Source organism: Condylura cristata, unplaced genomic scaffold (assembly GCF_000260355.1).
Source record: "Condylura cristata isolate star-nosed mole 26May11 unplaced genomic scaffold, ConCri1.0 scaffold00001, whole genome shotgun sequence".
In the NCBI taxonomy this organism is placed as follows: Eukaryota; Metazoa; Chordata; class Mammalia; order Eulipotyphla; family Talpidae; genus Condylura; species Condylura cristata.
This window is the reverse complement of record NW_004567102.1, coordinates 19,762,915-19,786,000: the sequence shown is the minus strand read 5'-3', so window position 1 is coordinate 19,786,000 and position 23,086 is coordinate 19,762,915. Positions and strand designations below refer to the sequence as shown.

General features: G+C 35.8%; 1 protein-coding gene across 8 annotated transcripts in view; it reads left to right on the top strand.

Annotated features, from left to right (window-relative positions):
* Positions 1–23,086, top strand: part of DST (dystonin) — a 408,501-nt gene that overhangs the window by 375,821 nt on the left and 9,594 nt on the right. For all 8 annotated transcript variants that reach the window (XM_004673588.2, XM_012720777.1, XM_012720771.1 and 5 more), the window contains 13 exons: positions 1,604–1,723; positions 5,393–5,562; positions 7,117–7,276; positions 9,844–10,038; positions 10,532–10,660; positions 14,002–14,145; positions 14,825–15,013; positions 16,435–16,564; positions 18,416–18,579; positions 19,241–19,403; positions 20,904–21,058; positions 21,228–21,302; positions 22,147–22,164. In XM_004673588.2, the coding sequence (XP_004673645.1) occupies positions 1,604–1,723; positions 5,393–5,562; positions 7,117–7,276; positions 9,844–10,038; positions 10,532–10,660; positions 14,002–14,145; positions 14,825–15,013; positions 16,435–16,564; positions 18,416–18,579; positions 19,241–19,403; positions 20,904–21,058; positions 21,228–21,302; positions 22,147–22,164 (1,812 nt within the window). The remainder of the gene's footprint in view (positions 1–1,603; positions 1,724–5,392; positions 5,563–7,116; positions 7,277–9,843; positions 10,039–10,531; positions 10,661–14,001; positions 14,146–14,824; positions 15,014–16,434; positions 16,565–18,415; positions 18,580–19,240; positions 19,404–20,903; positions 21,059–21,227; positions 21,303–22,146; positions 22,165–23,086) is intronic.

Below are 23,086 nucleotides of genomic sequence, written 5' to 3'. Positions count from 1 at the left end.
GCTTTGTTTTTGTCTTTTCAGTCTCTATTCTCATACTGAATGAAAAGTCATATTACCATATTGTTACCTTTGTTTAGTTTCTAAGTCAGACTTTCTTTAGTCTAACCTCTATTTAACTCTATTTAACAACATCTAAAAGGATATATTGTATGTCTGAATGATTGGTAGTCTTCCTTTCTGAATCTGTATTCTTATTAACTAATCCTCATTTTTTCTCTGATTTTTGAAACAGGTCTATCCTACTTTTAAATTATTTTAATAGTTTAGGATTTAAATTTTTTTTAATCTAGAGAATCTTTCAAGGAATGTGCTTCTCTGTGCCTGTTATTAATATTCCATTTAAAACTAAACACAGAGAACAGGTAAAATTATGAGTGTTGACTGCTTAGGGAGACAGATAGAAACCACCTGGTTTGGAAAATGCCTTTGATTTTTAATAAAAAGTTAATGTGATATTGAGGCTGAAATTTGGTGAGGCTGAAATTCTTGCTCCATTTAATTGCATTTTTCTGTCATTGAAGTTAGATTCCATCATTTTGGGAAGGTAGATTCAGTTGAATGATGCAAAAAAATGTCATGTCAGTCAGTTGTACTAGTGTTCAGAACTACCAACATAGATTTTCAAAATACTTTAACAATGACAGGATGTAGGATTACATGTCATATATCCCTTTTTGAATAGGGGCTATGATATGTTCAATATTATAAGTGGTTCTCTAGAATAGAATTGTTTTCTGTCTGTTTCTTAGCACTGGCTTAATGGCTCACCTCATGTATTTCTCCCGACATAGGTAGCAATGCCCTCTGTAGTTGGGATATTTCTTGAGTTATAACAACTGATTTATATAATATCTTGGATGCCAGTGGCCAGGTGCCTACCCTCTTCTTCCTTTTCACATTTAATGAATTTTATTTTCTCCTTCTTTAGTTAATATTGTAATGATTTTATACTATTTTAGTGTAAAATTATAACTTTTTCTCTATTTATGTAGTAAAAAATAATTTTGAAGCAGAACCAGAGTTAGAACCTATGCGTTTACTATGAAAGTTTACTGTTGAGCTGTTAAAGTCTGTATTTTTCATAATAAGACTACCTAATGTTGTGACTAGCATTTTTTTACTACATTTATTCCTTATTGTCATATCTCAGTTTTTACCTCAGATGATAATCATAGTTTGTTCTCAGACTTTGACACTTTCTGTGCCTATTCTAACCTCTGTGTTTTCAGGTACAAATTGATTAGAACTGTGGACGGGATGTGTAGGGAGAGCAGGTTGACATGAAAATCTCTAATGAAATTTGCAGCTTTGTGATTCTGTGCCCTGATCATGCTTCTTGTTGCTAAATGTATTTTTGTTATCACTTTTAAGGTGCTCTTACATAAAACAGATTTTATTTGAACACTCAAGTTTTTGGTATTTGTTCATTGGAGATTGTTATGAAAAATAAACTATAACCCATTTCACAATTTGATATCTAAAAATAATCCCTACTAGTTCTCTCTGATAAATAGAAAAGAGACTATGGTTGAAATTATACACATACACACAAATATCGCATACCTGAACATATTCTTAACAAAGATGTGAATTTCTTCTATAGTTCCATGAAGCTTGGAGTAAACTTATGGAATGGCTAGAGGAGTCAGAAAAGTCTTTGGATTCAGAACTGGAAATTGCCAATGATCCAGACAAAATAAAAACACAACTTACTCAGCATAAGGTGAGTCTACTATTAAGCATATCATCACATTATCTACCTTTTACTGGATTGTATACTTACTCGTCACTAGAGAAAAGAGCTTGAGTGTGGTCCTATGTTCATAACCAGTCACTCACATTGGTCAATTGTCAGTAGTAGTTTTACTCTCAAGTGCCCATTCTGTTATGATTTTGGGTCAGTTGTTAACCGAATGCATAAAAAATGAAAACTGTGAATCTTTTAAAGCTTAACATATACAAAGGATTTGTAATCATTCAATCATTAGCATTTAACCTCCTTACAACTACTGTTTTATAGTTGTTTTCCCCCATAGATCAAATGTTAGCCAGAAAATAATTCTATACTAAAAATTGACTTTTGCCTTATGGCTTCCTTTAGCAAGCAGGTGGGGGAAAACTGGTTTCACCTACTCAAATTGGTATTTATTGCCTAAGTATAGTATGTCCTACCCTCAAAGACATAGTCTGTGGCTTCCTTCTGTTGAAGATGTAGGAACATTGTTTTTTTTTATATTTTTCTTCTTTTAATTTTCTTACTATATAATATTCACAAAGCATCCCTCCACACCTATCCTCCCATCTTTCAAACAGAATCTTGTTATCATTCTGTTTGTAAAGTGATCATCAGCTGTCAGGCTGATAATCATGTTAATAAAAGGAAAGTGACTGCTGTAAACACTGCCACAATTTTAGGCATCTACATATAAATCATTATATGCAAGTTCGTAATTTTTAAGAGACCGGACAAAATTGGCAAAGAAAGGTTTATCATCATCAGAAAACTACAGACAGGTTGGCTGCTTCCACTCTTGGTTCTAACTAACTTGGGTCATGATCCCAGGATGTTGGAAGGAAACATATTGAGCACCTTTCTTTTGGCTACCTTAAGTCTTGTTCTGCTGCTACCCGCTTTGAACTGCCACATCTCATATTGACAATACCTTTCTTTCATCCTTCCTTCCTTTTCCCTGATGGAAAAATGGGGAATGGAAAAAATCCTTCTCAAAATAGATAGAAAAGCCTAATTTGAATTTGAACACAGATGTTATGTCATGTAGCATGATGAAAATACATTGCATATTTAAGTTTGAGACTCCAAGAATTATAACTATGCAGAGAAACTTGTTACATTCTTAATTTTTCCTAGTGGGATCGATTGACAAATTCACCATTTTTCTGAGATGGTGATAGAAAGTATATTAAACCAGTTTTAAAAGAAGTGTTTTTTATTTATCATTTTGGGATGCATTTTGTCTTTAAAAGATTTTCAGCTACCCTTTGTTCAACTATGACACTACTGGGTATCTTTTGTGGGAAGAAAATCTATGAATGTCATGATTCAACAGCTAGCTTTCTGTTTAAAGAAGTAATGAGAAAAAGTAATAATTACAGGGGGAAATCGTAAAAATAATGATGTTAATTGCAAAAATTCCCAAATGTAGCTGCCTACAAGGCAAAATAAATAGCTTAGTTATATTAAGACACTTAAAGAGGTTAGTTTTTACAGGCAGTAAAAACTTACTAGGTAGTTATAACCTCTACGTTATTTTGGAAAATTATTCATTTGCATAGCTCTTTTACTATCTGGGATAATTAATGTGCTCCTAGGGTTGAAAATCACTGTATTAGTGTTTCTTTGATGTTTAATGAAGTTGTAATTTGCCCATTAATTTGGCTTTTCTTTCTTCTCATTCCTGATGTTATATATTCAATAACAGTTACAAACACAAAATAGAAGATGATAAAAAGTGGCTTACAAAGACAATATCCCTGCTCTATAGAAATTTATATGGGATTATGTATAAAGAATATAATTCTCTGATTTCAAAGTTTGTTTATTTTTTCATCAGCTAAGAAAAGAAAGCCTAATTTTAATCCAAAGACAATACCTTAAAAAATATACGTCCTCTTATTAGTCCATAAAGAATAGGTCCATAGTACCTGGAATCTTTAGAATTTTATAGGTTATCCCTTCTAACCAAATATGACCTGTTGGCACCTAAACTTAAGAAGAAAACTGCCCTTAAGAAATAAAAATAAAAAATAAAAATATATAAAAAGTATGTCTTTCAGATTAGGGAGAAATGTCCTGAAGTTTTCATTAATAAAGTAGATATACAACCTGTAATTTGTATTTTTGCTTTTATTCTTGCACAATAAACCACCTTTTGCTAATAAACCACCTTTTATATATATATATATATATATATATGTATATGTATATGTATATGTATATATATATACACACACACACATATATATATATAATTTTATATATATTTTAAATTCACCTTTTCCATACATTCATGGACAGGCATGAAAGGTTAAATAACAAAGTGAAAGTAGTCAAATATAGCTGTCATAAAAGAAGGATATCTGTTCTGTACTGTCATCTGCAGATCTTCTGAGATTTTGGCAGGGTTTTTTATAAAGGCAGAAAGGGAGGGGAGAGGCTTCCCAAATGATGTAAATGGAATGAACAGTGGGTGTTTTACAAAGCAGAATGGGAACTACAACAGGAACCCCAAACCTACATTCTAGTGTATAAGATCTTCAATAGAAAAGAACTTTAATACAACTTGTATGCAATAGAAAGACAATGAGTGTGCCATAAAGAGAAGAAAAGAGAAAATAGTTTCCCCAGAAAACGCCCAGAGTTCCCTATCCACTCAGGAATAATTGCCCAGCCAAACAGGATTGTCCCAAAGCAGAACTGCTGAAGTCCAAAAGCTTGCCACAAGTTTAAGGCACCTGTTGGTGGGAATCCATGGGACAGGCTCAGAAGGGGCCAAGCAACTCTGGAAGGAAATGGGCAGAAGCAAAATACAAGTCAAAATAAAGGCTGCCACTGTCAGCCTCCCCACACATGACCCTCTTCTTACACACATCTCTCTCTTTCAAGTTTTTCTTCCACATCCCCTAAGTTCTGCTGTTAAGTCCAAGGCTGGGAAGCTTGCTTCATCACTTGTCTCTCTGCTCCATGTGCCTCTTCCAGGTCCTCTTCCTATTTCCTTCCTTCCCCTCTCTTCTTCCTCTTCCCATCCTTTTCTAGTTTCTTCTTCCTGCTCAGCTCCACCCTTCCTTAGGGCAAGCAGGGAACCTGGAACCTCCCCTTTCCCTGGGGATTAGCTTGTTACAGGTCCAAACAAAAATTTAGGGATGTGGCTATTTGTCCCTCATCCTCGCTCACAAATAAAATTACATGTAATGTTGTTGTGAATATTCAAAGTACAAGACAGTGAAAGCTGACAGTTCTAAATTTTACATTGTTGAGCCACTGTCTATACTGGGTCAGCAATAACTTATGTTTTAGCTACATTTCTCTGTCTAAATTCTTAGGCTTTTCAGTAATTTACTAGCAATTCCAATATATGGTACTGAGTATACTCTTTGTGGTTTACACCTACAAGAGAATCAGGATTTGTTTCAGATTGAAATATTTTTTATTCATTCTACTAGATACTATAGGCACTCTTGGTGGCAGTTTGAAAGTTTGAAGATTTTTTTTTTCCTATTTTGGTACATTCCTGTATAGAGTATCCTGTCCTATCCAATTTTATTATGTACTGATGACCTCCAGTCTTGGAAATCCACTTATTAGGAATACCTCTTACTTAATTGCTTTTAGTCTCTAATTTGAAAGTTGATTGTTTTTCTATTAAATATATAGGAGTTCCAGAAATCACTTGGAGCCAAGCATTCTGTGTACGATACCACCAATAGAACTGGACGTTCTCTAAAGGAGAAAACCTCCCTGGCTGATGACAACCTAAAACTGGATGACATGCTGAGTGAACTCAGAGACAAATGGGATACTATCTGTGGAAAATCTGTGGAAAGGTAAAATGTTCCTTAATGCAGTTAGGCTGCTTCATACAATCATGGTGCTTTGCAGGGAATTTTAGGGACTTTACACACTTCCTTTGCCTGAGGCAAGGGTATCTTAAGACCCTTCTTACACAAGATCGGCACTGAGAAAACCTTGCTGTTCATTATTATTTAGACTGCTCACTTCACTGAAAGCATGATGTCATTCTCCAAGCCTCGGTCATCTCACACCTACTATACAACTGCTTTCTCTACCCACCCCCACCCTTATCCCTGGCCTGCTTGTTGTCTTTAATCTAATTTCCATATAACTACCAGAGCAGACTTTTAAAAATGTAAACAGGATGTAATCATTCTCCTAGTTCATACCTGTAGAGAGTTAAATTGGAAATGAGCTAAAATACCTATTCCTTAGTGTGACTTGCAATGTCCTGATAATCTGATTCCTGTTCCAACAGCCCGGCACTTCTTTCCACTCCAACTACAAAGGCCTGAGACTTACTTCAAAATGTTAAGTGTTTCACAAGATAGAACAGGAGAGTTCATATTTTCTAATAAATGTTTTTAGATTTTTTGTGAATCCTAGTCTTCTTACTGTTACTACTGTTGAGATTAAATAGACCTCATATTCAGCTCCAGATGTGCCACAATAAATTTTTATAGTATGCATTTTTTTTAAATCTTAACAAAATGCTAGCATGCTTTTTATATCATATAAATGATGTCATTTATATGACATGTTAAAAAAATCAACAATAGTAATTGTAATGGATCTGTGATTAATACCTGGAGTTAAAAATGGAGGTGGCCTGTGGCTATAAAAAGATTGCATGGTGGAATCTTTTGAGGGGTAGAACTATTTTGTATTTTGGTTGTGCTGATGGTTACACAAATCTATGCTTATGTTACAATTCATAGAACTGAATACCCCCCAAAAGTTTACTGTATGGTAATTTGTTAAAAGTAATTTTTATAAGAAGGCATATTTTTATGATGAAAGTAAGGGTTCAGTGTGTTTCCTAGAGATGATAATTAGGGAATTCTGAAATTACATCAAGTATTTAAAGGAATATAAAAAAGAAAACCTTAAGTCCTTGCTATTTCCTAAGGTAAAGAAAAGAAACAACAGCAAATGCCAACACATTGTTATTTTTCTTTTTTTTAATGAAAATATTTATTTATTTATGTATGCAACAAGAACTGGAGTATAGGCAGAGGTGCAGGTGGGAGGATTTATCAGAGACAAAGCACGAGCAAAACAAACAGATTGAAGGAAATACACCACTGAGGAGAGCAGTAATGGGGGCACGAGAGATCTGCTGTACCATGTGGGTCACCCCCCTGGCTGGGGATAAATCTGTGCTACAGTGGCTGCAGATGGTTCCAGAACACTGCACTTTAACCCATTGCGCTACCAGGGAGAGCCCAAAATACTGTTTTTTTTTTTTTTTTCTTTGCAAATACTGCTTAGCCTTCCAAAGTGAATTTTGGGTGTACAGAAAAATGAGGTGGGGTTTTTTTTTTTTGGTTGCTCAGGTATTTTTTCCCCCACCTTTTTTTCTCCAGACAGAACAAATTGGAAGAAGCCCTGTTATTTTCTGGACAGTTCACAGATGCCCTGCAGGCCCTCATTGACTGGTTATATAGAGTTGAACCCCAACTGGCAGAAGATCAGCCTGTCCATGGAGATATTGACTTAGTGATGAATCTGATCGATAACCATAAGGTATTGTAATTTGGGACATTTTACTAGATTTCATTTGATTGTTCTGAGTATAGAGAGAACTGCAAGCACTTAATTTAGCCTTTTAATTATCTGCATAAGTCTTTCATAGGAAATATTTGTACATTTGAGCAGAATCAGGAAGCAACTCTACAAGTGAACAGGGATGTTATGAGTGTCAATGTGATACTTTTGTTTTTAACCTCCAGATCTAAAACCTTTTTAGAAGTTGAAAAGTGAACTAACTTTATGGTGCTATATAACAGCTTTCAAGAATATTTCACTATATTTTGTTCTTTACTAAAGTAGTATGTAATATAATTTAAAAATATTTTCAGTGATCTAGAGATCTGTCATTGCTTAGGGATAAACATTTGAGACATGACCTATGGGCAGCTACTTTTCTTTTTTTATGTATATAAGAACTGGGGTACAGGCTAGAGGTATGGGGAGTGGTGAGAGGATTCACCAGAGACAGAGTGGAGAGCAGAGCAGGCAGGTCTACTAAAATACACAGCTGGGGAGAGCAGCAGGCGAGACAGGTCTGTGCCATGTGGTCAGCTCCCTGACTGCGGATAGTATTCATGCGGCAGTGACAGCAGATAGCTCCATAGTGCTGTGCTTTAACTAGTGACACCCGGGAGGGCCAACTTTTGTTTTCTTTTAAATTAATGAAATAGCATTACTTTATATCTTTTTTTAACATTTTGACAATACAGGATTTCAATATAGGATTTCTTTCTCAGGGTAGTCACTGAGCTTTTCTATTTTATAAGCTGTATTAACATTGCATGTTAAACTGCAGTAGTTTATAAGACAACAGCACATGCTATGAGTGATTTATTTCAAGAACATTGGTTTCCTGATATGTATGTTAAACTGTTGTTCAAATGGAATAATTGAGATGTTCAGCTAATACTAAATTAGGATCAAATGCTGCATTTTAACATAAAGAATATCAACATCACTAGTTCATGAATTGAGTTGACTTTATGTACACACCTAACACTATTTGAATTTATGTTGTATTTGCTCTGTAATTTTTGAGTTCAGAAAATTTATTTCATTTTAAAATATTCACTTTCTATTTCTGTGATTATTCTGTTTTGATCATGCCTGTTCCTTTTTAAATATGGCCCTTTTACATATTTATTGCCCCTTTTCTGGTTCTATTACCTTATGTCCACTTAAGAGAATTTAGTACATTTAAATATTAACAGAAAAGATAAGAAAAAGTAAAGAACATTGATTAGGCCTATAGAATTAAAAATTTTTAAAAATTAGGTTGCTTTGCCTATATTAAGACAAATGTTTTTTTGTGTAATTGATACAAACGTTCCCATTCCCTGGCATTCATTCAAAGATTAATAAATAGCATGATGTTACTTTTTACATAAATACCATTTTTATAAGCTCACTGTCTAAATATTTACTCCCCTACGCACTTGCCAGTTTTTTTTTTTATGTATTAAAGGTCATCAAGAATAAATAATCATTCTGCATTAGTAATACAATTGGAAGGCTCGAAGAAGTTTAAGTATACAAAGTACATTGGAAAGTCTACCCAGAACTATTGGGTTAATTCTACCACAGATAGATTATTTAGACATTGTGCCTTCTATGCATGTGTTTGTGCATCTGTGTGTGTCTGTGTAAGTCTATCTGCAGGCACATCTAGTGTAAAACTGTAGAGGAAAATCAACAAAAAATTATCAAACTATGCATTAATGCGTATCTGCATATCATAACTTGAAAGCCATGGATTATAAAACGTACTTGGTAATATTCATATATAGTGACTTTTTAGAAAAATAACTTTATTCTGAACATAAGGTTATTGAAAGATCTCCTTGCTTATGCATACTTTAGCGCAGAAATGAAGTGCCATGGGTTTGTTTCTTGTACTAAGACTGTGGATAAAAGAAGCCAATTTAATTCCTGGCACATCTAAGTCCATCTAAAGTAGGCAGGGGAAAAAAAAAAAAAGACCTTTAAGATGACAGTATGGATGTAAGTGCCTAAAATTTGATATTCAGGATACTGTGAAGGATGGAAGCACACTACAGGAGAAAATGTACTATGTGCCAACTTCCTGTGTGATTCCCCACCATTAATCTCTAGGAACCCCATGAGTGCCTAAGGGTTGCTTAGTTAACTGTTAGTCCTTAGATATATTCACTAATTAAGAGTATGGTAGTGGCCAGCAACTTACTTGGCAATTACACTAATGATTTGGGAGGAATTCGGAACACCATATTACAGTATCGTAGGAAAAAAGGAATTTGTTTTGCTTTACTTTTTTTCCTTGGGATTAAAATGGTGACCACTATTTAAATTCATTGTGCTCTTTTGAAAATTAGTTTATTTGCAGAATTTATATAAGACTGTTGTTCTTAAAATTTATACAAGTCTGTGTGTTCCTCTTAAAATTCTGCAGAAAATATGTGTTATTAAACTGTACATTTCAGAGATCTGTGAATGAGGTTACATACACACATATACATTTCAAACAGTGTTTTACTGTTTGGGTTTGTAATTGAAAATTAATTAAAGAAATATGGTTGTCTTAGGTCTTCCAAAAAGAATTGGGGAAGAGGACCAGCAGCGTGCAGGCCCTGAAGCGCTCGGCCAGAGAGCTCATAGAAGGTAGCAGAGACGACTCCTCCTGGGTCCAAGTCCAGATGCAAGAATTAAGCACACGTTGGGAGACCGTGTGTGCACTCTCTATATCAAAACAAACACGGCTAGAAGCAGCTCTGCGTCAGGTAAAGCCCTCTCCAGTGTAGCTGGGTATAGGGAGAGGGGTATTGAAGCCTCAGCAAGCCCTGCTGTCATGAAAAGCTGTGTAGGACTTTTCATTTCTTGACCAAGACAGTCATGAAGAAGGAAACTGGCCTGATCCTTCCCCCTAACTGTCCCCAGGAATTTGATAGACCCAGAGGGAGGGTTCTAATTTGCACACAGAAGTGCTGCTTGAATCATTTCTCAACTTGAGTGTATAATGATGGTTGCCATTCATCTAAAATTAGATTTTAAAATGGTGAATTATTTATCACTTAGGTCTTTTTGCTCTTCAAGAGGTCTTTCAAAATGTAACACCATACATCTTTGCAAAATGTAACATCATGCATCTTTGTCTTTTTAATGGAAATATTGCATAGGATTAATCGATTTAAATTAAAATATTTTTCATTGAGCAGAGAAATCTAACAAACCTATTGGGGGATCTTTCTGGGGGGCATGTGTATGAACTGCTAGGCAGAAGAATTTCACTCGGTGGTGCACACCCTCTTGGAGTGGCTGGCAGAGGCGGAACAGACCCTGCGTTTCCATGGTGTTCTCCCAGATGATGAGGACGCTCTCAGGACTCTCATTGATCAGCATAAGGTGAGTTATAAATGAGAAAAATGAAACGATAAGTATTTTCTTCCTGAAAAGTAATTAAAGGTTTGATGCATTTGAGACTCGTTCTGTATCTGCCTTCCTTACATAGGTATGTCCACAGGTACCTGTATACTTATGTAGAGCTATCTTTCTATATTTTCTTTGTAAAGGGGTGATTATTCTAAAATTAGTCACATGTTTCCCAGCTATAGGAAACATTGATTTTCCTAGCGAGTTATTTGGTGTCTGACCAAAATAGGTCAATTTTGTTGTACTTTTCTATGCATTTCAAAGATGAAATTTCCTTAATGAGCAGTCTGACATTTTAAAATTGACACTATTAGAATTGTAAATTAATAATTTTAACCTTTGTATGCAAGACAAACAAGTAATTTAATAGCTGGTTTCCAAATTTTATTTTTAAACCTGTTTTTTGTTGTTGTTGCTATGTTTTATATTTTTAAGATTTATTTTTTTGTGCATACAGTACTGGGGTATAGGCTAGAGTACAGTGGTGGGGTGAAAGGCTTCACCAGAGACAGAGTGGGGAGCAGACTAGGCAGATCAATGAAGTACACTGCTGAGGGGAGCAGTGGGCAAGACAGGAGAGGTCTGTGGTGCCATGTGGATCACCTCTGGGGTGGGGATTGAACTTGCATGAAGTGGCTGTGGTCCTCTCAGAAGTCCTGTGCTTTAACATGTTGCACCTATACAAATCATCGTAAAATTCATAATTTAGGGCCTCCCTGGCGATACAATGGGTCAGGACACAGCACTGCAAGCTAGCCTCAGCTGCTTCAGTGAGAATTGGAAACCCAGGCCTGAGAGGCACCACATGGCGCAGCAGGCTTCTCATGTCTGTCCACTGCTCCCCTCAGCAGTATACTTCATTGATCTGCCTGTTCTGCTCCCTGCTCTGTCTCTACTGAATCCTCTCACTGCTCCTGCACCTCTGGCCAGTGCCACAGTTCTGTATACATACATAAATAAATCTTTTTAAAAAATGATTTGTATAAGTAGATATAGTACTGAAGAATTAACTAGGTAAAAATCTGGACACTGAATGTGTAGGTCAAGATCTTTTCTATAACAAGGCATAGAACTAACAAACTCCTTTAAAAAGGGTCCGGATCACTTAGCAGATACTTTGTAAACTCTGACTGTAAAAGTTAGGAATTTGTAATGCTAACACTCAGTGTGGTATTGGTATCAGTATATCATCAGTATTCCCTAAGACATTTTCTGGTTAACTTTAAAAGATCTGGTTAGTACCATTAAATAACCTGATATTTTAAGGTAAAGTTAAAAATACATCACTAATTCTAGTGTAGCATACACTGTCATCTATAGACTTTTTTATTTTAAGTCATTTTAATGACTATATTCACTTAGTGATTGGTGGCCTAACTTATGGCAATTAAATATTGCCTTGTCATTAATACAATAATGTGAGTTTGTATGACATCTAGAGGAATCAAATTTTACCAATAATAAAGGTAGAATATAGGAATAGAAAAATTACATCAGATTTATTGCAGTTTTTCAATTTAATTAATACGTTGAAAGTCTAGCTTACACTATCTTATTATAGGCCAGTCATCTGTTGGCAGTGAGTTCTGCTAACACTGCATTTGGGTCTCAGAGTGGCCCCTCGAAGTCCGGGGTGCAAATCTGCCACTCTACACAAAGGAGCTCACTTGTAGTATCACCACCCTACACAACAGTCCAGGAAACCCCAAGATGTATCAGGAGAGCAAGCATCCAGAGTAGGAAAAATTACTGTATATATCATGTAATTACATATAATTTTAGGGCCCCTTTACAGTACCATAACATTATTCTTTTTTACCTCATGTTTCCTTTTACATACACAAATATAAGAAAAACAAAATATTTAATTTCTTAGTCCCAGGATTATACACTGCTCAGTCTAACTCAGGTTCTAAAAACGGCAAGTTTCACATGTGAGTGTAAATCTCTAAGGAGGCACTGAGATAGGCCCAGAAAAGCACATATGTAGCAGAGGTAGTTGATAGTCTGGTCCACAACTTCCTGAGCTGGGCCCTAACTGTTCTTGGGTTAGAATCCAGCAGCTCTTACTGTAGCAAATGATCAGATCATCTGTCTTTAAACAGTCAGCTGTTAACCTCTGACATTTTCTTCCTAGTAAAGTTAATTTTTTCTTTCACTTAAAGAGGGCCTATATGGGGGCAAGTAAGATATTTTCTAAAGTAGGTCATGATATTTAAAAAGTAGGTCATGTAAGCAGAATATATTGTTAATTGAACCTTGATCCATAGCAGTAAGTGTGTAAATAAAAAAGTTAAAAGCATTTGTTTAGTCCTGAAACACAAAATAACAAGACAGTCTTTTGCTCTTGTGGACCTTAGATCTACCAGATGTGTATGTAAACAAATACTTTTAACACAGTAAAATGCCAGCATAGGTGGTATGAAACAAAAACACCTCAGAGAGTAAAAACAGAAGTACATGTAGTTAGCACCAGTATTTTAAAATAATCACTCGGTCACATAGACATGTGTAGCGTAATGGTGGTCATGTCTGCAGCCTCTAGCATCCTGCCAGTCCTAGTGCAGGGTCCAAATAGATTGGTATGTCTATGCATGCTTGATACTCAGTGTGAGGTTTAGAAACATGTCACATTTTTTTAAGGTACAGGCCCTGTGTCTTTAAACACACTTTCAGAGTTCTATAATATATGCATTTGTGGATGCAGTTCTAAAGGTTAAAAAGACAGTTATTTATATGAGGCATTTGTTGAAAGGTTGATTCAAAAGCCTGGTGCTTATTCATCCTGGCAATGCAGAGAGTGGCTCTTTGTTGACCTTTGAAAGGGACTGTTCTACAGGCCAGTGTTCTGTCAGGTCTGCTTGCTCCAGCCTCCTTCAACAATCTTGATGAGACATCTGGCCCTCTCACTCACCCTCCAAACATTTATACTTACTTACCCAGCCTTCACCCTTCCTTGGCACTTTTGGCTACATATTTCTGTCTTTCCTGCCACAGTTAATGCAATTTTAAATATTAAGTCCCTTCCCTTGCTTATTTATTAGAATATTTTACACTAAGTATAATTTCTATTCTGGTATTCCTGTCACTCCCAGTTACCCTAGACTTGTATTTTGGGTTACATATTGGAAAGTACTATTTCCTACTGTTGTACCTGCTTTCTTAATTCTACAACTAGTGAATTATTTCCAGCTGTGAATAAGCCAATTGAGGTTCTTGTTTGTTTATTTAGCTCTGATGGTCAAATGAACGTCACCAGAGTTTTGTTTTCAGCTGGTGCCAGCAGCTAATTGAAGCCTTTGTTTCTGTTGTAGGAATTCATGAAAAAACTGGAAGAAAAACGAGCTGCACTCAATAAAGCTACCAGCATGGGAGACGCTGTTTTGGCCATCTGCCACCCTGACTCCATCACCACCATTAAGCACTGGATAACAATCATCAGAGCCAGGTTTGAGGAGGTCAGTGTGTCTGAGGTCATCTTTAGAGCAGTGTAGTTGGGAGTGTCAGGGAGTGTGGGAAACTTCGGCAGTAAAGATGCTTGCATGACTGTGGGAACCTGGGGCCTCTGCACAAAACAATTTTTCTGTGAATACTTTTCCTGTGGTACTACAGGTCTCTGCAATCCACCTTTTTTTCAAAAAGTGAAGAAGTTTTACAGCTCTGTCCCTGAAACTGATAAGGAGACTATTTGGTTCTTTATATAACTTACCCCTACTCCCCTCTGCTGAATAGTCCAGTGGTTGAACAGCATTCAGAGCTGTATGTGTTTGGGGAATGAAATGCATGTTTGAGGTGAATAAATTCCGTATTTCGTATCTTTGAGCTATTTTTTATGTCCACTCTGTGCTCTGTGGAGTAAGCAGACATGATCTCCAGGGAACTCATAGTTGAACTGAAGTTAGAAAGTGAAAGGAAGCCTTAGGTATATCTCAACCTCAAAGGTGACAGGCTTCATACATGGCTCCCACATCCCCCACAAGTTGAGTCTGGTGTTAATAATGGGATCTAAAAAGACTAGAAGTGTTATTTTCTAGCCCAGGATGATCCTAATTTACATTTAAAATTGTGTTATTTTACATGAACTGAAATATTAACTCGAATGAAAGACATTTAGACAAGTGTCTGTTTCTCCAACAGGTGCTAGCCTGGGCTAAACAACATCAGCAGAGATTAGCAAGTGCCCTGGCTGGACTTGTGGCCAAGCAGGAATTGTTGGAAGCTCTGTTGGCTTGGCTGCAATGGGCTGAAACTACACTTACTGATAAGGATAAAGAAGTCATCCCCCAGGAGATTGAAGAAGTGAAAGCCCTCATTGCAGAGCACCAGGTAAAGGAAATAGAATCCTAAACCCTGTCATCTCAGTTATTTTCTTTCTTCCACTGCCATTCTTGAAAAATTGTTTTGTACTTGGTACCTTCACTTCCTCAAACACACTCCGCAACTGGTTTTCTAATAGAACCACTGCTGGAAAACATCTCTCTGTACAATTATTTTATTTTGATGGTCTCGCCTCTCCCTCTGTCAGCTTCCCTACATTCTTTCCTTTACAGCCTCCCTGAAGTTGTACTCATGTGGCACTGTCTCAGATTGGCTCCTTGCTCCACCTCTGCTTTGTAAATGTCAACTCTCCATTCCTTTCATTTCGTTCCCTCTTTTGGCAATCTCTCTCACTCCCTAGCTTCAACTGGAACATTGTTTTATTGCTCTGTATTTGGTTTTTTACTGTCTGCTGCTAAGCATCCCACAAGATGACCATCAGTAATTTAGATATATCAACAAAGGAACATATCATCATCTCAGAAAAAAAACTACTCCTGTCTATGCTACCTGTTTTAAGTATATGACGTAATGGGCATCACACTAACTTTGATTTATATGTTTACCTGTTATTTTGTTTAATGTATGTTTACAAAAAGAATCATTAAGTGTCATCTTCTTTGGTCAAAAAGTGAACAATTGCTATTTTAATAAAAGTATAGAAGATCCATCTTTATAATAGCCGTATTTTAATATAATTACATGGTCACAGACCATGTTCTCTGTGATCAGAGTACCAAACTGATGAAGATTTTTCTAATAATGTGACAGATAGTCCAGAAATATTATTTCATGTTCATTTCTGCCTTTGCTGCATATTCCAGTTGCAGGGATATCTAGTCAGCAATATAGTAAACCCAAGGAAACAAGGTAAGAAATAACAAGAGAGTCAAACTTTTTAAAATTTTGCCCTCTTGGGTGTAGCACATTTATTAATAGGAATATTTTAAATATATCCACATTTAATGTGGCTTCTCTGTGTTACTGAATATCAAAATCATCTTAAATATTTTCAAATAAGTCATTGCAATATGTCACAAAAAAGTCTGGAGACCTTCCCAGTTAATGAACTCTTTTGCAGACAAATACTCAATTTAAGAGTCTTGAGGAAGAGGTTGAACCTGTGTGGTGTACAGACAAGTTATATTACTTACAACTACCTGAAGGTCTTCACTCTAAAACCAGTTACTTTGTTTTTAATTTATTCCCTTTACCAGCTATAACATTTGTAAATTTTTTTTGAAATGAGTAAGTACTATGTTATAATGGCTTAGCTCTTTCCCCCTCTGGAGCTTAAAACAATGATTTACTCACTTTCAGACATAATCTTGACAGCATAAGCTCTTCTAACCTTTTGTTTTTAGTTCATATCTCAAGTTGGTTATCTCTAGTATACTGTTTCTTAATTGACATCATTTCTTTCATTTAAGGCCTTCATGGAAGAAATGACCAGAAAACAGCCTGATGTTGATAAAGTTACCAAGACCTATAAGAGGAGAGCAGCTGATCCTTCTTCACTACAGTCCCATATTCCAGTCTTGGATAAGGGACGAGCAGGAAGTAAGCAGTGGCTAATTTTTTTTTTTTTAATTAAATGGATAAGAATGGAAGTTTTATTTATTTATTTATTTTTAGTTGAAATCTGAGAGCATTACTGATTCTACTTGAACACTTTCATTAAAGATTTCTTGAAAGAACACACAGGTTCAAGAATATATCAGCTTATTCAAAATAAACAGATAGAGCTAGTTTAGCCATAGGTAACTTTATTTGCTTAAAGTATATCTTCTGGATTAACTAGAATTGGAAAATTTATAACAAGAACAGATCATCACTCTCTGATTTGTATTGTTTTGCATTTACTACATAAATAACCTGAAAGCTGAATATCACAGAAGTATTACCTTAACCCAAAGAAATTATATTATAAATAATGGAACTGTCTAGGAGAAGATTTTAAAAGAAGCACAATTTATATCATATTGACACATTTTGTTTATTTCTGAGTGGCACCTAAATGGAAAACAAAAAACAAAAAAAACAAGCATGATTCTACAACTGTAGGATAGATACCGTGATAAACACGAAGGTAAAGGTAAAAATGTGTTATTAAGACTCTGGAGACAGACTCCTTGGCCATCCCCATCCCTTACTGGCTGGAAAATGTAGCAGTGGACAAGTTACTTTAACTCTTTGAGCTCTAATTTCCACATCTGTAAAATGGGGTAATTACAAAGTCATTGGATTATAGTAAAGGTTGAGAGCTAATGCTTTTGCAGTGCGTACCATATTTCTAAATATGTAGAATGTGCAATGAAAATTAGCTGCTGGTGTCTTTCTGTAGCCCTTGGAAGGATGGGGGGTTTGGGTTAGGAGTTCTTGGCAACTCCCAGCTTGGATGTTAATTTCCTGCATGATGCTAGGCCACTCATTTTTCTAGGTCACATTTATTTACTTAATTAGATAAGGAAAATTACAGAGATCATTGTTTTGTAAAACTGAGAAATTTGTGAAAAATTGCCAGAAAGATGGAGAAAACTTAAGTAAGTCATTAAGTTGGGGTATGTGATTACACAAATCTCAGTGAAAAATGGACTTGGATGAAAACTGGGATTCTATACACACACTTCCATATTCAAGTGGGGATTTGCTCTGACTCTAATAACTACCCAGTGTCTCCCAACTTCTGCTGCCCTCCATCCAGCCATACTCTCTAAGAAGGACAGCTGGGTGTGCTGTAACTGAGTCTTAGATGCATCTCACTGCCTGGGAGATTTCTTTTATTATGCCTTCACAAAGAGAAGGATCATAAGGTGCTTCATTGCTATTGAAATAACACTGGTTTATGCATAAAACTGATTTTAAGCATAAATTTATTGAAAAAACTCCCCAGTATTTAAATGCTCCCATTAAGATGTGTTTCTCAGCCCTCCCTGGTGGCACAGCGGGTTAAAGCACTACACTGAGAAGCTAAAGCCACTTCCGCATGAGTTTGATTTCCCGCCTGCCCCGGAGGTGACCACATGGCGTGGCAGACCTCTCCTGACCCGCCCGCTGCTCCCCTCAGCAGTGTACTTCGTAGATCTGCCTGTTCTGATCCCCACTCTGTCTCTGGTGAAGCCTCTCACTGCCTCTGAGCCTCTGGCCTGTACCCCAGTTCTGTATGTACAAATAAGTAAGTCTTTAAAAAAAAAAAAAAGTTCTAAGTTCTGTGACTAGCATATGAACCTTAATAGGTAAGACACATTTGGTACTCAACATTATACATCATCTAAATTGGGATATTTTTACTTTTATACCCAGTAATTTTAAGTTGATTTGGTTCTAGCTAAAATCAATTAAGGCCAAGCCTTAACATATTTTCAGAACCCTGGAAACTTTGCCGTATTAACAAGAGTTATATTTTAACAGGAAAACGCTTTCCAGCATCAAGCTTGTATCCCTCTGGATCACAGACACAAATTGAAACCAAGAATCCTAGGGTCAACTTATTGGTCAGCAAGTGGCAGCAAGTCTGGCTCCTTGCACTGGAAAGGAGAAGGAAGCTTAATGATGCCTTGGACAGACTAGAAGAGGTTAGAAAACTCATATACTTATTACCTTATTTTTATCTGTCTGTATGCATCAAAATACTCTCCCCAAATCTTGATTTATTAACTTTTCTGATAATAAGCATACTTTCTATTTTCTTTCTAAACTTAGTAACACAAGTATATGTGTCTTCTGGGGGAAAAATTGCTATTTGGGACTTAGATATGGAATCGAAGTCAAAATGTATTTTAACATAATCAGAAGCTGACTTAGAAAAAGATCCAGCTTGACCTTATGTTTACTGGTGGTATTAACCTGGCAAATAGAATAATTTATAACTCATATTTACAGTTTCAGATTATAAAGTTGGGAACTTTTTAGATGTCAAGAGGAGCTAAGAGAGTAGAGAACACTATCAGAGAGATTAGACGAGTGCTGTTGAATAGGCCTGTGTACTTTGGCGATCTGCAAGTATGTTTACTTTGACTTTTTGAGGAGTTTTGTAAAGAAAACTCAGTGACAATAATGAACTTAAACTTAACGGGGAAATGTTTCGGAATTCCTTCTACAAGGTCATACCTTTTTTTAAAGTGGGAAAGATGTGTGATACTTAGAAATTATTTAGCAAATCATTTAAAAATCTTCCTGTAGAGTAAGCTATAATTTAAGCATTAATTCAACTGAAATACCTTTTGCTCTTTTCAGCTGAAGGAATTTGCTAACTTCGATTTTGATATCTGGCGCAAAAAATACATGCGGTGGATGAATCACAAGAAATCTCGAGTGATGGACTTCTTCAGAAGAATTGATAAAGATCAGGATGGGAAAATAACTCGACAAGAATTTATTGATGGAATTCTTTCCTCAAGTAAGTTACCAGAGAGGTGGCTATAACTGATGTAATTTTTAAAGAAATAAGCACAGTTTAAAACTGGAGCAAGTAAACTTGTGTTCTAAAAAAGATTGCCTTTAACTTTGGCTGTAAGGTCACAACCCTCAAAAACAGGTGTCCTTGGTAAAATGTCTGGCTTGGGATTCAGGCACAATTACTAATTGTGTAACCAAGGATACAGGACAAACCTCCATCGAGGCTGTGTCCTCATTAGTATAATAAGATGAAAAATACTTGCCTCTCAGACTATGTTGCCTGGCTCATATAGGGAAATAAATGCAAGTGACTCTTTTAGTTCTAATCCACATGCTGATCTAACATTATCAAAAGTAGAAAGTTAGAATGCCTTAAAATTCTTAAAATGTGTGTCACCGTAGTGGATGGTTCAGTCATATGATTTCTTTGGCAGATAGTACTAGAAGTCGTTCTTAAAGTAAATTTTGTATAAATTACTCCTTATGTAAAGCAGTAGTTGAACCATATGAAATTTGCTAACATTAAATAGTTTTTAATTTAGAAAAATAGCTGTTTCATAGGATTGTAGTTGAATTTAGGTGGTATGATGTAAATAAGTTTTTTTAAGTTATTATTTCTTAGATTTATTTTACTTATTTGTGCAGACAGCACTGGTGTGTAGGCTGGAGGTGTGGGGGAGGGGAGTGGAAGGATTCACAGACACAAAGTGGGGAACAGAACAGGCGGATCCACTGAAGTACACTGCAGAGGGAGCTGTGGGTGAGATAGTAGAGGTCTGCTGTGCCATATGGGTCAGCTCCCTGGCCAGGATCGAACTCAGACTGCAAAGATTGGCCATAGCTTGATAGTGCTGAGACTTTAATCCCTGCACCAGCAGGGAAGCCCCCAAAATTATTTTAACATATTTGATCACCCTGATCACTTAACCAGCCACACTAAGGTATAATTATGGCAGAATCAACAAGTTTAATACTTTCTTTTTAAAGACAAATCCTTTTTTTTTTTTTTGTCAAATTGTACATTAAGTGTACGCCTTATACATTTTCATATAAAGGATGCCATAGCAAGGAACGGTGTCTTAATTACCACTTATATGTGGAGTCTAAGTTTAGGGGGGAAAAAAAAGGAACAATAGAATCATGTTGCCAGGGGCTGGGAGGTGGAGGAAGTAAGGAGTAAGGAAAGACTGGTAAAGGGGCACAGACTTTCAACTATAATATGAGTTAGATCTGAAGATCTAACATATAACATGATAACTACAGCTGACAACACTTTAGTGTATATTGATGTTTGCTAAGAGAACAGAACTTAAATGTCCTCTCTACTACATACTGAAAGTTTAATATGTGAGGTCATGGATGTGTTAATGAATCAGATGGGAGAAATCCGTTCACAGTGTTACATGCATCATATCATTGTGCTGTTTGCTATGAGTACATTCAATACTGGTTGTCAGTTATGCCTTAGTAGCACTGCTTACCGTTGTTTTGAAAATCTCAGAGTTCCCAACCAGTCGCTTGGAGATGAGCGCAGTTGCAGACATCTTTGACAGAGATGGTGATGGATATATAGACTACTATGAATTTGTAGCAGCCCTTCATCCAAATAAAGACGCATATAAACCTATTACTGATGCTGACAAAATTGAAGATGAGGTACTCATTATCTTTCTATCTACAACAGTAACAGTATATTCTGCCCAGATGTGTGCAGTTCATGCAGCCACTTTATGTATTTCCTTGTTCAGATTTTAGATTAAGGTTTTCAGGATTCCACTATGGAATATTAACATTAAAGTGGCTATTTCATCATTGTTTTTGGCAGGTGACAAGGCAAGTAGCAAAATGTAAATGTGCAAAACGATTTCAAGTTGAACAGATTGGAGACAACAAATACAGGGTAAGTTATCAAAATAACTTCATTTCTTTTAACAATTCAAATAGGAATTTGTGTATTATTTGATCTGAATTTTTTGTAAGAATGCTAATTATTTTTATCTCACACCAAATTTAATGGTATATGAAGTCGTCATTTTTAATTAGCCTTCATTTTATATTTTATGACTTATCTTTGACATTCACAACATATATATCACTTTTAAGAATAAAAGTAAGGAAAACATACCTTGTATTTTGTTTGCTTCTATAACTTATAAAATATTTTATTGTGATTAGAGGTAAGTTCTCAGATTTCCAGTAACAAACCTGCTTCAGTCCAGATCCACAAAACTTTGTATGTTGGATCATTTTTATAAAAAGGAAAAAGACAGTGTTTTCCAAGTGTGCAATAATTTTTTTTTTATGCAAAAGTCTCAGTAATTCAGTTCACCTTCTTCAAAACAATTACTTGAAGACCAATATGATTTCATCACTCTCTAACTTTTCTCTTTTTGGAACATCTTTCATGTAGTAGCTAGATTGGAAATGTGCTGGGTTTGCCTGTTAGTATGTTACTTACAAATGTAACGTACTCATTTTTGAAAAATGTTCATTTCCCTATGTGAATTTTAACTTAAATTTGAAACCCAAAGATTTTAAAAACAATTTTAGAGATTTTTCTGATTATTTGGCTTGAAGTTAGGACAAATGGGTACCTGTGCATTTCTAAACTAGCCACTCTATCCAGAAGCCCATAGTGTGAGAGAAAGATACTGTGTGCATGTGTGCGTGTGTTCTAGAGTCATAGAGAAAGTTTCCTGTTGAACTAATTGTGTCTTTCTTCCATTTTTCATTTTTTTTATCAGTTCTTCCTGGGAAATCAGGTATAAATCAGTGGAATGTATTCTCAAGTTCCCAATGACTTTTTAAAACTTTAAATCATAGTCATTAAAGCTTGCCATGGCCAATCTTTCCCATGCTGCCCCCCCCCCAGCTACTACATTGTTGGTTGGCGTGGTGTTGCCGTAAACGCTATGAGGGTCCTTGATCGGGATTCCTGCTGCTGTGTGTCTTAAATGAGGAGATTACTTTTAAGCAAACCAGATAATTAATCATAGCTTGACCTAGTACAGTGTCACCAATGCAATTTTTAGCTCCCGTTTTTAATAATATTACTATTAGCATAGATTTCATACAAGTACTCATTGGAACACAGATATGTCTCTGTACATATCTCTGCCACCCCATTGGTGTTTAACCCTTGAGGGCATAGGCTGTGTAGTAGCTGAAGGAGGACTTCACCAGTCAAGTGCATAGGAAGATGGAGTAGTGAGAAGTCTCCGTGGCTCTCAGCCACAAGCAGTATGATCTTTGCAAACCAGCAGTTAACTATTTGTTTGAAATCTTTGGTTTAGGACTTTGTGCTTTTGGAATAGAAAACTTAATGGTGGAGGTTTTTATTGCTGTCATTTCTTTTGAGGAAATGTATCTCTTATAACCGACATTAAATAATAGTCACACTTTAGTCTCACACTTAAGTCTAGTCACCCAGCATCATGATCAGAATTTTAGAACTAAAATATAGGAGAAAGTTTGACTTAAATAGGGAGATATTTTTGTAGTATGCTTTTGGAAAGAACTGTGCTATCTCTGTTACCTGATCAAATCATATTATTTTTATTATTTTCATATTATTAATTTTATTATTAAACTGCCACTCAGTTTTTAAGATGTTTTACATCTTAATTTTCAAGTTACCTATAATCCTTATTTATTGGAAATAATTTTTAAACAAAAATTTTTAGT